General features: G+C 43.3%; 1 protein-coding gene across 4 annotated transcripts in view; it reads right to left on the bottom strand.

The window, feature by feature from the left end:
* Positions 1-13,273, bottom strand: part of SYT6 (synaptotagmin 6) — a 147,577-nt gene that overhangs the window by 65,626 nt on the left and 68,678 nt on the right. For all 4 annotated transcript variants that reach the window (XM_079979412.1, XM_079979413.1, XM_079979414.1 and 1 more), the window contains exon 3: positions 9,770-10,328. In XM_079979412.1, the coding sequence (XP_079835538.1) occupies positions 9,770-10,328 (559 nt within the window). The remainder of the gene's footprint in view (positions 1-9,769; positions 10,329-13,273) is intronic.

The raw sequence follows: 13,273 nt of genomic DNA, 5'->3' as shown, positions 1-13,273 counted from the left end.
CAGAATCTTTTGGAAAACATAAAAGTTGGCATTAGAATAGTACCCTGACTATGAGCTGCCAGGGTAAGAGTTGTCAGAGTAATCCTCTTAGTTTTTACAGCCCCCAATAACTCTTCCTTGGGTGTATGGTCCACAAACCACATTCCTCTTTTTACTAGGCTTGTCAAAAATGCAGAGATAAAATTCTGTTTTCCCAGCCTCAAGCTGTGGATTTCTGTAGAACATTCATCTGCATCTCTGAATCCCAGCCAATTCCATTTGTGTTGCCATTCCTTCAGATGTGATCAATTTCTCATTTCCATGCAAGGCCCGAAATGAACATGTGTGATTTGCTTCATGCTTGCACTGCTCCTTACGTTGTGAGACTAAAAATGCTTTGATTTCTGCCAGCTTCAATATGATATTAGAATGTTCAATACTGAATGTTTTACAGAAAAGTTAAAATGGAAAGTATGCAGAGATTACATAAATGAGCATCACATATTCTCACAAGCATGACTCATAAGCACATTAAACAAAAGCAATGACAAGTTTAGGAATGTCTGCCAGAATTTGCAGATCAGAAGTAACTGCTGAATATCCAAACTGAATTCTGCTTTCAGTACTGGTAGTGCCTTAACAATTCACTTTATTACTTTATTACTTTGGAGGGGAGGCACAATCAGATACGTGCCTCTGAGCATATAGAAAGTGATGCTGTCTCATCCCTGAGCAATTTCATCCTCCACACAGGTAACACAAAAATGTGTTCCCCTCCATAAGTGTCTCCTCATTTTTCATCCATCTTCATTTAAAGAACAAAACTAATTATTGTTTGTTTCTTATAATTCACCCTTGCAGCCTTATTGTGGGCATGAAGGTCTCTTTGTCTCTTCATCCCCATTATATAATTAATGCAAGGTTTCTGCTGAAAAGTCTGTTTTCAATACTAAGTCCTATAATATGGAGAAAGTACCTCTGAGCATGAACAGAGTGTCTTTCCCTCACCATTGAATAGCTGCAGTCTCCATACGTACCAGTGGAATGTTTTTAAACACGTTCTTTTTCTCCCACAAAAAAATCCCACTCCTGCTTTTTCAACATCTCCTTCCCTAATCAGCCCAAAATATGCCTGTTTAAATTACCAGCCAAGTAGCAATTTTCATTTATTAACATATGTATCCTGGTGTTCACAGATGGTTACAAAAAGCTGAAACAATTCTCTTTACTCTGAAGCTCTTCCTGTTTGTGGGTTTCTCACACACATCTGGTTGGTCAATGTGAGAACAGGATGCTGGATTTAGAAGGGCCAAAGGTCAGATCCAGCAGACTCTTATTCAGTTCTTATAGGATTCAATCACATACTGGCAAGGTTACATTGATTCATGTTCTTGGGTAATGAATCCTCTTCCCTCCAGAACTGAACTTCTTGCAATAAGGAAAGTGACAGGGAAATGCAGGGTATTCCTATTAAATTTATTTATATCCCAGACACAATGTCACAGAACTTCTCCGTAAGCCAATCATAATAAATGTCCACTAAAAGTCAATGTTGTCTAAACTCCCTGCAAACTTTCTGCAAACAAATCAGGATGAATGCTCAAAAACATTCAGAAGGCTGGTGGCTTGAGCCCACCCAGGGATGTCTCTTGGGGTCCCCTTCCAACTCTACAGTTCTATGATTCTATATAACAGATCACATGGACGTGACCTGTTTTGGCTATTTTGGATTCTGTTCACATACAATCCCTTCTGGAAATATGGACAACAAATCAATGAAAATCTAGATGGACAAAATTTTTGTTGCCATGTCTAGCAGAGCCACAGCCCTTTTTTGCCTTTGCCTTTGAGATTGGAGATGAAGTGAACCATTTGGTGCCTCACTAAAAAAAAGGGGGGTAGATGACCCCACGATATCTAGAACTGAAGATGATCATAAATACATGCGGCTAAAACTCTCTTGCCTGCAGAAATAGGAAACATATTGGCAGTCTTGCAACTAAAGGGCAGCTGTCCGTTCTCAAAATTTAAGCCCAACGTGTGGGAGAAAAAACTGCTGGGAATCAAAACCCACCAGAATCTGATTGGCAATTGAATTAGTTCTTAAGCAAGTTGTGTAATATATTCTGTGCAGCTTCCCATGCTGAGGGCAGTGAAGAGGCCCTCTGCTGCAATTTACTCTTTTTTACACAGTATTCATACCACCATCAATTAATCCCAAGTTATCTAAGTGACTCACCATGTCACAGCGCGGTTGACTATGAAGAAACATGAAAATGTGTCTTATTAAATTGGCCACCATGCTGGGCAGGCTTCAGGGAAGGCCCTGTTTGACAAAATCTGTGAGAACTTATTAGGGATGGGGAAGAAATTCAGTTCAGCCTGCATTTAAAAGTGAACCTACCTAATTCACACTCCCCCAAACAATGTGCAAATCAAACAGAACCATTATGCTAATTCACAGTTCTCCAAATTTTGCAGTGCAGCTCTCCAAGCAAGTAATGTGTACTAAAATGCATATGCTAGGGCAGAGGTGGGGAACTTCAGGCACAGAGACCAAATTCAGCCTCTCTACCTGACCCTCAGAACTCTTTCCAAGACACCCCCTCACTGTTCCCGCTTCTCCCACCAAGTGCTTTTGCTGAATATCCCTATTTTCTGAGGAAAGTTGGAGGGTATGTGTGGCTGGAATGGGTCTTTGAACTCTGATAATGCCTCTTGCTTGTCTGGATGAAGGATAGCGAGGAGTGTTTATAAGAAACAAGCCTACTATACAGAGGTAAAATTTACACTTTGTTGCTCCATCCTCTTTTGCCTCAGGTCGTGCCAACCACTGGATTATGGCCATTGGGAGGTTGCCCAAATGGGAACACGACCCTCAGTCTAAAAAGGGTTCTTCACCCCGGCACTGCGTAAATTCTGCACATGTCAATATAAAATAATATACCAAAAATGCAGTATATTAGTGGAAACTGCCTGCAGAACCATATATGCTGGGCAAATATGTAAACAAAAATGTGCATATTAGAAGAAAGTTACCTTAAAATGCTAATGAATTTTTCACAAGGACTTTAAAAAAAAATCATAACCTGATGTGGATCACTGGAGACTGGAAAAATGAGAACCCCAAACTGGAAAATTTGCCTATCCCTATGGACTTATGATAGTATGTCAAGGCGTAAATACTTATTTCAAAATAGAAAGCTTGAGCACAGCAGCTGGTTATCCAATAGCAGCAGTATTATACTGTGACAGAGAAAACAGCCTAAAATGTAAATGTTCATCACCAGCCAGATAGAGGACAAACAATAAAAAAGGTTTATTTATACTTCTTTGTTCTGCTTCATTAGGTGCTAAATTAATAACAGGCATTCATTCTTTTTTCTCATTTATTTTATCTTTTCTTTTCTTGTCCTGGACAAGACATCACTAACAATACGAGTGGAAGGTTTTGCTTCTGAAAAAAAAATGTTCAGGTGTGAAATCTGGCAGTCTTTCAGGTTGTTTCTTTGCTATGGAACAAAGACTAAGGATGCTCAGGGATTTTGTCCAGTCTGCCTCTGCAGGTAAACCGACCATGTTTGCATTTCCCAGACTAAGATGTGGATCAGGATGCAGTAACCCTTCAGTTTTCATATTTCTGCAGATTTTATGATGCACTTCTGAGAGTAAAACATGCACAATGTGTAAAATGTGCAAAAAATGTATACCTTAGCATAAACATTTAGAAAGAACTGCAGTTCAGTGGTGGAGTATTTGGAAGAGTGTGATGCTAATGTCCAATGCCAAGATGAAGGTCTACCAGGCTTGTGTGTTGAGCATGCTGCTTTATGGAAGTGAGTTGTGGGCAACTTCACAACCATCAGGAGTGACGCCTCAATGCCTTCCACATGATGAGGATTCTGGGTATCAAATGGTAGGACAGAATTCCAAACAAAGATGTGTTCTCCCTTGCCAAAAGTTCCAGCATGTTTGCTCTCCTGTCTCAGTGACGTCTACACTGGCTTGGCCATGTCCACAGAATGGAAGATGGCAGGATTCCCAAAGACGTGCTCTATGGGGAGCTGTCTTCCAGCACCAGGCCAGTTGGCAGACCAACTCTGTGTTACAAAGATGTCTGCAAATGCAACATCAAGGCTGCCAACATCAATCCTGCCAGTGCCTGGGGACAGTCAGGTCATGCATCCATAGCAGTGACCAGAGAAGGAATGACCGCTGGGAGGAGCACAGAGAGAAGAAACACAATGGTGCATCTGCAGCAGAACAACTGCATGCCGTCGTCTGCCCCAGCTGCAACGAAACATATCTCTCCTACATCAGTTTCCACAGCAGGCTCTGCAACCTTCCAACAGTTTGACTTCACCCACAAAGGTGCACTCCTCCATTGTTTCCCAAGACAGATGGATGCTGGCAGCTTTTGTGCAACATAACTCCATGCAGCCAATTGAGAGGTGAGGTTTTGTGCAGTGTAAAAGCACCAGTCGCTTCACTGTACATATCTGAAGCAGATAAAACTATGTGGAATACTTAAAAAAAAAATCTCTAAAATTTCCAGAGCATGACAGAGATTCCTTTTGTTGTGTTGTGCTATGGTTTCACTTGGAGGATCCTTATTCAAGGCCACAAGTACCATGAGCGGCTAGTTCTTTCTTTTTACAGAAGCGTTTCAGTTTTCCTGTTTTTTCAATTAACCCAGCAGCCCATGTCATTACGTAATCCATATACATAAAGATGATGTGAGCACACTTTAATCTGCATACACACTACAGTAATCAAGGAGTTGAAACAGCCTATGGGGAGCCCCATGCCAAGTATGAAGAAACTGCCTAATAGTCAATAGCTTCTAAGAGAACTGAAAGCTGCTTGAGAGACATTTGATTTCCCATGGTGTATATACGTAATTATTTTGTTCCTCTGTCACCTTAGCTCAAACAGGTTTTGAAGACTTTTGAAACAATGCAACCCCCCCAAAAAAAACCTGTTTCTCAGCGGAGGAGAGAGGTTGAGCAGACACATCACAATTGGTGGTCCCTCTTGGAAATTGACCCCAACTCTCTCTTTTGTGTGTGAGAGTTTTGGTTTATGCTGGAAGCTGGTGACACAGAGGCATGTCTTGCTCTGTGCTGGTCCCAAGAGCTGTGGTTTGGGGGCTTCCTTGAAAGCCTCATGAGGAAGCAAGACCTGTGGAGTGTTAATGCTGTGAACCCCTCCATCTTTTGCTCAGGTTGTGTATATGTGTAAATAAAACCTTATATGTTAAAGACCCCCACAGTCTCCGTTGACTTTCATTTCAAGGAAACCAAACCCTAAGAAAAGCATTTGGAACCACTGTAGTCTCTCACCACTTTGAGACTGTGTTACATGTGACAGTACCTTCCCTGCCATACCAAATGCCACCCGAAACCTAACAGACCCATATTTCAGTGCCTGCTAATTCTTCCCACATTCCTTCTCCTGAGTATGAGCAGACTCCATGGCTCCAACTCCCCCCCCCCCAGCCCGATTTTGTTTACCACCTCAGCTAATCCAATGAAAAGTCCTGGAGGACTCAAATGTTCACACCCTATTTGGGGACATTTTGGCTGGTCTAATCAAGGCATTGCCCTAATGTAGATTTTGGAAGAAAAACTAGGTTTGACTTTCTTGTCTGCAGCATTCCGAGGAGGCGTGATTAAGAACTTCATTAGGGCCAAGCATTAGCATCCTTGGGTGAGGTCTGGCTAAGCCTTAATGCATATTTATGACGCCGATTAGGAGGGCTACTGCTTGAAACAAATTAGCAGCATCTGCTAAGGATCTTACTGTTTTCCTGGGCTGTTGGCAATCACAACAACATTGCAGAAGTGTTTGCAAACCTGTGAGACAGTTACACTATTAGAATGATAAATGGGGAGCTTTGCATGGGAATAATGAGACTGCGCTCCTGAAGCATAGCAACAACAGTGCTGCTTCTGGGGTAAGTACAGCACCGAGGGCTTAGAGGGCAAGGATGCAAGAAAGGCCTTCAGGCAATGGCACTTCTGGGACTAATTACATGCTCAGTACCAGGCCATATACCCCACTGCACCATCATCATTTCCTCCTGCCCAAAATATTAAAACTTTCCCCAGGCAGCTAGCAGCCTTAAAGCTCCAGTCCCATGTTCAATTCCCCAGGTTCGGCACTTCCGAGAGGAAAAATCAATTTGTCGGATTCTGTAACTTCTCATTTAAAGCAAATTTGTTCAAACTCTTCTGAAGAAGATTTGATTGGAAAGATCTATTAAAAAGGAAAAAAAGGAAAATCTATAGAGATGATTCTCAAAGTTGGGCTATATAAAGCAAGCTGATCAACTTCCTTCTAGGGCAGTATCTTGGACAGATTAGATAGAAAAATCTAGGTGAGGGCATGGGGAAATCAAACAGCTGTATTAAGGTCTGGAAAGCAATCTATTTCACAGTAAGAACATAATTTTGGAGCACAGAGTAATTCCTTGGAGTAATAGAAAGGTAGGAAACATGAAAGGGACAGGAGAACATTTGATTGTCCCAAGACCAGAGCACAGTAGCCATGCTAGTCTGAGCCAATGCACTAGAGTTCCTCAAACAAGCCTTTCAACTCAACCAGTCCATAAAAAGGTAAAGGTAAAGGTACCCCTGCCCGTAACGGGCCAGTCTTGACAGACTCTGGGGTTGTGCGCCCATCTCACTTAAGAGGCCAGGGGCCAGCGCTGTCCGGAGACACTTCCGGGTCACGTGGCCAGCGTGACATCGCTGCTCTGGCGAGCCAGAGCCGCACACGGAAACGCCGTTTACCTTCCCGCTGGTAAGCGGTCCCTATTTATCTACTTGCACCCGGAGGTGCTTTCGAACTGCTAGGTTGGCAGGCGCTGGGACCGAGCAGCGGGAGCGCACCCCGCCGCAGGGATTCGAACCGCCGACCTTTCAATCGGCAAGTCCTAGGCGCTGAGGCTTTAACCCACAGCGCCACCTGCGTCAGCTACCTTCTATCGATGCAAAGCTATTGCTGGCCAATACGAGAGCTAAACTAGAGATGACCCTGGACACATCCTTTGATTTGACATTAATTTTAACTGACAGTAGCTGCTCCTTCAAAATAAGTGCAATAAGACCTGCACCAGCAGCTGGAAGTGCCAGGGGGCAGGGACTTGCCATCATTGCTGTCCTCAGTATTTTCCTTTTGCTGTTGTTGGCCTCCCCTGGCCTCCCCTGTTCCTCCAACTTGGGACACCATTTTGGGAGGTTCCTGAAACCTGCACAGAACTACAAGACCTTTTTTGTTCATGCTTCTGGTTTTCAAAACAAGTTGCCAGGAGGAAAAGCTTTGCCAAGTCCCTCTTGGTAATCGGCAGGAGCTCTTGGCTTGCCAAAGGTATTTCCATGCAGAAGAAGTCCCCAAAAGCTCTATCCTATGACCTTTGTCTGGGTGTTCAAGACTAAGTCACCTTATCTAAATATTAAATCTGCAAGAGTTGGAACAATGAAAGGACAATGTTTTGGCACCACCTTCAACTTGCTGGCTTCAGCAAGCTGGCTGTACCCAAGTACTTGTCATAATTTTTCATCCCATTTTACAAGGACACAGACTTTCACCCTCCCTGTTGAGGTGTTGAATGACCTACCTCTATAACAGTGGTAGGGGGATCAAAGTCTCTCCTTAGCAACTTCCCAGGGCAATCATTCCAGTGGTGGGTGGGACCAGAGGCAAAAGTAGGCAGAGGAACATATGTGCCTCTTACCTTTTGTACAGTAGGCTGAATTTCAGTCACACAAATGCCAGGAGTTTCTATTCCCACCTGTGCTCCTCTGCCTGTGCTGTATCCAGGCAAACAAGAGGAATTATCATAGTTCAGGGACACATTCCAGCCAGGAAAAAAGCACTCAAGGAAAACATGAAGCAGAGCCTTAGGAAATGGGATGTGGTATTGGGAGAGTCCTTCGGACCAAACAGAGAGGTCTGGGTGCCACATTTGCCCCCCCGGCAAAATCAGTCCTCAGGCTTTAATCATGGATATGCTTAGTACTGTCCTCAAATACCTAGAAACTACCATCTGTTCTGGTTATCTTTTCTTCCATCTTATTCAACTGGCAGAGACACATGGGAGCATATGGGTATAGACTCCTTCTCAACAAGGAGCTCTGACCTGGTATGGTGTTAAAATGGGAATGATGCATCCATGGTCTGATGGAGATCATTAATTTTGGACCCTATCTGATCTCAGTGCAGAATGTGGATATAGAGTAATGCACTGTTATGGGGGGGGGGGAGATGCTTATAAGGAGAGACAAAGAAACTTGAATAACTGATTCAGCAAATCAGACTTAAAATGTATGGGAGGAACATTCTCTGTTAAGATTTGTCTGCTTCAATTGCCACTCACTAACCCTTATTAACAACTGAGAATTCAAATAGTAATGAAAAGCTCAAAGTATGGCATGTAATAATATAGTTTGGCAGCTTCAGCATTTTTTAAAATAAAGCAAATGTCTAGATTTCACGGGTTGTAATACTGAATATGAGTTGGCAGTTTTGCTTAAAATGCAAGTCAGTGAAACCCTGAGGGTGGACCCCAGTCCTTGCGGCAATATTCTCTTCCACGTACAACTTTCCCTGTATTTCCAGCCCCTCCCGTATAATTAAAGTGCAATATCCCAAGGACAAAGAAAGACACTTAAAAACAATTTATAGACTATGCAAATTGCAATGGTGATGTATTGTGAGCAGTCCCCCACCTTTTACCGCCAAAGCTGTCAGAATTTAAAGCACAGAACAGATCCTACAACCAGGAACCAGTGCACTACTGTGGCTCATGGAGAGGCCTGCCCTTGACCTTGCCTATTTTTTCAACAACAAGGAAGTTCTCATGTTTTGATTCCCTGAAACAGACATAAATCTACCCTGATATCTACCATTAGATTGCATGAGATGGAGCTATCTCCAGCTACACAACCTGCCCCACACACTCTAACACAGCCTATTGCCCTCAGGTGTGGTGGAGAAAGCTGTGCCATCGCCGGTGTGAAAGTAATCTACCAGCATCTGTATGTGGCATTGTGGGGGGAGGGGGGCACCATATTTTCCTTTGCCTTGAGTAGCAAAATGTCTTGGCCCAGCCCTATGCCATCATCTTCATTCCTTGCCACAATTTGACAAAACCTGGGTGTAAGTACATCTCACCCAGGATTATCAACATTGGCCTAGAAAGACCTATAAAGGAAGTGGGAGTATTGTCATGTAAATCAGACCAAGATTTTGCAAAATGAATCTCTGTTGGTGTGAACTGTGGTACCTTCACAATATTACTATTTTTAATGTAATCACCCATAACCTAGATGAATGACTGGATGTTTGAATGGATGTTAGTTCTGCTTAAACTGTGCACAGCTATTGATGGCTATCTCAAGTAACCAGGACTTTGCTGCATGAAACCCATTGTCCACTTCTAGGTCCTCCTGGCTCTTCTGCTCCTTCCCTTCCTGCTTGACTTCTTCTCTGTGAATGCATGCACAATGAACACAGCGAGGAGCAGCATTCCAAAGAACAGGGTAAGTGAGGGGGCAGAAGGAAGGAGAAGCCAGGAGAAGAAGGGACCCATGAGGGCCCAAGGAACATTTAACACCCGAAACTGACACTGTATCATCCACACCTTCAAAAGAAGAACACTTGATGGTCCTTCTGTGCCAAAGCTCTTATTTTAAAGTGCAGCTTGGCCTACGGAGCTACGGCAAACTCATCCAAGCATTGGTGTGCTATTGTCTCTCCACACTAATGGCAAAAGCCGCCTACTCACCGTTGTGGCATACTGAATATCCTTCCAGATGGAGGTCTCCCGAGAAAGATCCGAAGCCTCAAAGAGGTTCTCCAAGATCACCTCACCAATCATGTCATGCCGAGAAAACCTGTCAAAGTCAAAGACGCTAAGATGAAGCTTCCTATTGGTCAGCTCCTCATAGGGCACAGGAAACTGAAAGCTCTCGTCAAAGGTGGGGTTGAGTGTTTTCCTGTGCACACGGGTTTGGAACTTGCACTTCCTGTCAGGCAAGAGGTAGATCTTGACGTAGGGGTCGGAACTGCCACAGAGGTCCTTGGCAGGCAAGTCAAAGGCCTTGAGAATCCGCACAATCAGGGTCTCGTTCTCATAGTCATATTTCAAAGCGAAATTTATTTTCCCACAGTTTTTTTCTGCCTCTTTTTTAGGGTCCTCAGAGTCCACGGATTTCTGCTTGTACAGCTCTGGCTTGATCCGGCCGATGCAAGTTGGCTGCTCCGCCGCAAGTGGTAGTTCTGTACCATAGTCCACACTGGAAACATGCATCTGCCTGGGCAGGTGCCTCTTGAAGGAAATGTGCCTGCAAGAGATAAGAAAAGGCTAGTGTGTTGTATGTTGGGAGAAGATTGTCCTGGGTATCTGGCTCCACTTAAGAGATAGGATGCAAAATGGGGAAGGGCAGGGAGAACGTAGGAAATATGGTACTCTCCTGGGCCCAACTACACTATAAAGTTCCATCATACCACTTTAAACAGTCATGGCCATGATTTCATGCAAAGAATCCTGGGAACTGTAGTTTGTTAAGGGTGCCAGGAGTTATTAGGAGACCCCCATTCCCCTTGTAAAGGTATAATTCCCAGAGTTCCCTGGGATGAGGGTGTGATTGGGAATTGTAGCTTTCTGAGGGGGAAAAGGGTCTCACAACTTTCACACAGTATTTTTTAAAGCAGCCAGTTGAGAGGGAGTAGGAAGTTTTCACAACAGTGATGTTACAGGCAGTAGGCACCCCTGACTAAGCGGGTGAAACACGAGACTCCTAACTTCAGAGTCCCCACATTGCAGGGGGTTGGAGTAAATAACCCTTGTGGTCTCATCCAACTCAACAATTATATAATTACTCTACGACTATAGTGCTGACCCTTGTAGAGCTTCTGAAGGCTTTGTCATAAATGAACTGTGTAAGCGCAAGGGAAACTGGTTTCTCGATAGCTATCATGCAATGGAAGATAAAGAAGTGCATCTCATGCTGATCTGTGAAAAACTTTGAAAAGAACAATGTTATGGTCTTCCAGTTCTAGGAATTAAGATCCATACCAAACAGAACGCAAGGAGCCATTCAGAAGCAAAATATTTGGAACAAGTGGTATCTTTGGCCTTGGAGACAACATAAAAGAATGTAATTATAGTTTGTGGGAATAGGAAACACAGCTACAAGGGGCTGGTTTTACTAGCCAGAAAGGAATAGCAGCACCCCTGAGAGTTCTGAGGTCTGTTTAATAAGCCCCACGGCTTGCTGTTTATGACTTACAGGAGAGGAGAAAGGAACTGCTGACCAGTGATCCAGAGTTATATGCTGCCAGCTGGGATTGCCACATATTCCAAAACCATAAAGCATTACTGCCTTGGGGAAATACTGTGTTTAAGGACTATGGGTCAATAGGAGTTTGGGTAAGCTACATTTTTTGTGCTATGAGCCCTTAGAAACAGTTACCAAAGAATCCCTGCTATTGCTGAAAGCTTCCTGTCTACTGGATTGCTTTTTCCTGTTGCTGATATGTTTACATTGAAATAAGTAGAAAAGGGAAAGGAAAGGATAATAGAAAGACAAGAAGAGAGAGAGAGGGGCACACAAGGTTTGCACACACTGTCTAAGACTCAATTCAATTTCAGTTTCCCTCATTTTTCCAATTTCAAATTCAGTTCTTCACATTTCCACTTCAATTTTCAACAACAACTGAACACATTTTTGCAAAGCAATTCCCCTAAATATCATGCAGTTTTGTATGTTGCTTCCACTAATATATGCATTTTTATGCACAGTTTACCACGACACATCCATTTTTTTTGGTACACATTTCTTGGCCGGAGAACTGCATTGCAAAATTTAGAGAAGTGCCAATTTTGAAGGATGGCTGTGCTTTTAGTTCACATGTTGTTTTGAAAAGTCCAAATTAGATAGGTATGCCTTTATATGTGAATGGAGCAAAAATTCTCTCCCATCCCTAGACCAAGAACCCTTCTCAGCTGCGGGAAGGGGAGTGCTTTTATATCCCCCATATCAGAGAAGAAAGAAAAGAAAAGGCAATGACACAAAGCCAACCACATACTTATTTTGCTGGTGCACCATCTTTCCCAAGATATAGCTACCTGATTGAGGGAGGATGTATTTTGATCTCACCTCTGCATAGTTCTCGTAACAGCAGGACTTCTTTTCTATAATTCATATGTTCCAGCTGAACTTTTCTAATTGAGTTTGCCCAAATTACACTTATCTTCTTTCCCTCCTTCATAATGCCTTCTGTGAGTGAGCTTAATGGATATGAATGACTAAGGAGGTTTGAAACAAAGAGTGGCAGGCATACATCTGCCAATGGCACAAAACATCAGTCTCTCTCACAACTTTTATGACAGGACAGTTTTAGACATGATTTGCAGCCTTCATGGCTATGCATGAGCAGAAACTGAGAACAGGGCATGGGCCAGCCTGAGCTCAGTGACATCCTTATACTTCTCATAAAGGTATTTTGGGGTCTTTGTATGACCACCGGACCATATCTTTCTCATTGCTACTTGGGTTGGGAGTAATGCCCATCTTCATTAAAGCCACCCTGCTTTCTTTGGCAAGTTTTACCAGATACTTTTGTAGCAGGTTGCAATTCGTTTGTTGTTGCATTTATCTCTCTCTTGGCCCAAGGAGATCAGAGCATCATCATGATCATTGCCGTCCTACCGCTATCTCACCATCAGTGCAAGAGGAAAGCTCCCTGCCTCAAGGAGCTTACGATCTAACACTCAACACAGAAGGAAGAAGAGAAGAAGCAGATGGTTGTAGAGTCCAGGGGTAAAACAGCCTTCTCATGACTCAGCTAAGAGGCAGCAGCTTGACCAAGGACATCTGGTGAGCTTTAAAGCTGAGCAAGGATTTGAGCTGGAGTTCCCCAAAAGTCAGTCCTCACACACTCTAGCCACTATAATACCACTGTACTCAGTAGGCTGGAGGATATGCAAGGTACTCAATTTACATTGCATATATTCTTACTATCAGAACTCCATTGCAGTGAGTGAAAATGGCTACCCATTTGTCATTGTGTAGTTAATGGCTCATATTCAGTGGGAAAACACTTCATTAAAACACTCATTAACACAGCTAAGGCGCACAATTAGTTTAAGTGCAATGAGCACCCAGGAAGCAAACGTGTTCTCTTGAGACTAAGATGGTTGACCTGGAGAGACTGAGAAAAGCAGAAGACACTGTAGAGATCTCCAGTTCTTATGACAGCAAGGAAAGGTCTTCTGGCAGGAGGG

Source organism: Podarcis cretensis (genome assembly GCF_951804945.1).
Source record: "Podarcis cretensis genome assembly, chromosome: 6".
NCBI lineage: Eukaryota > Metazoa > Chordata > Lepidosauria > Squamata > Lacertidae > Podarcis > Podarcis cretensis.
The sequence above is the reverse complement of the archived record's forward strand: the minus strand, read 5'-3'. Positions and strand labels throughout refer to the sequence as shown.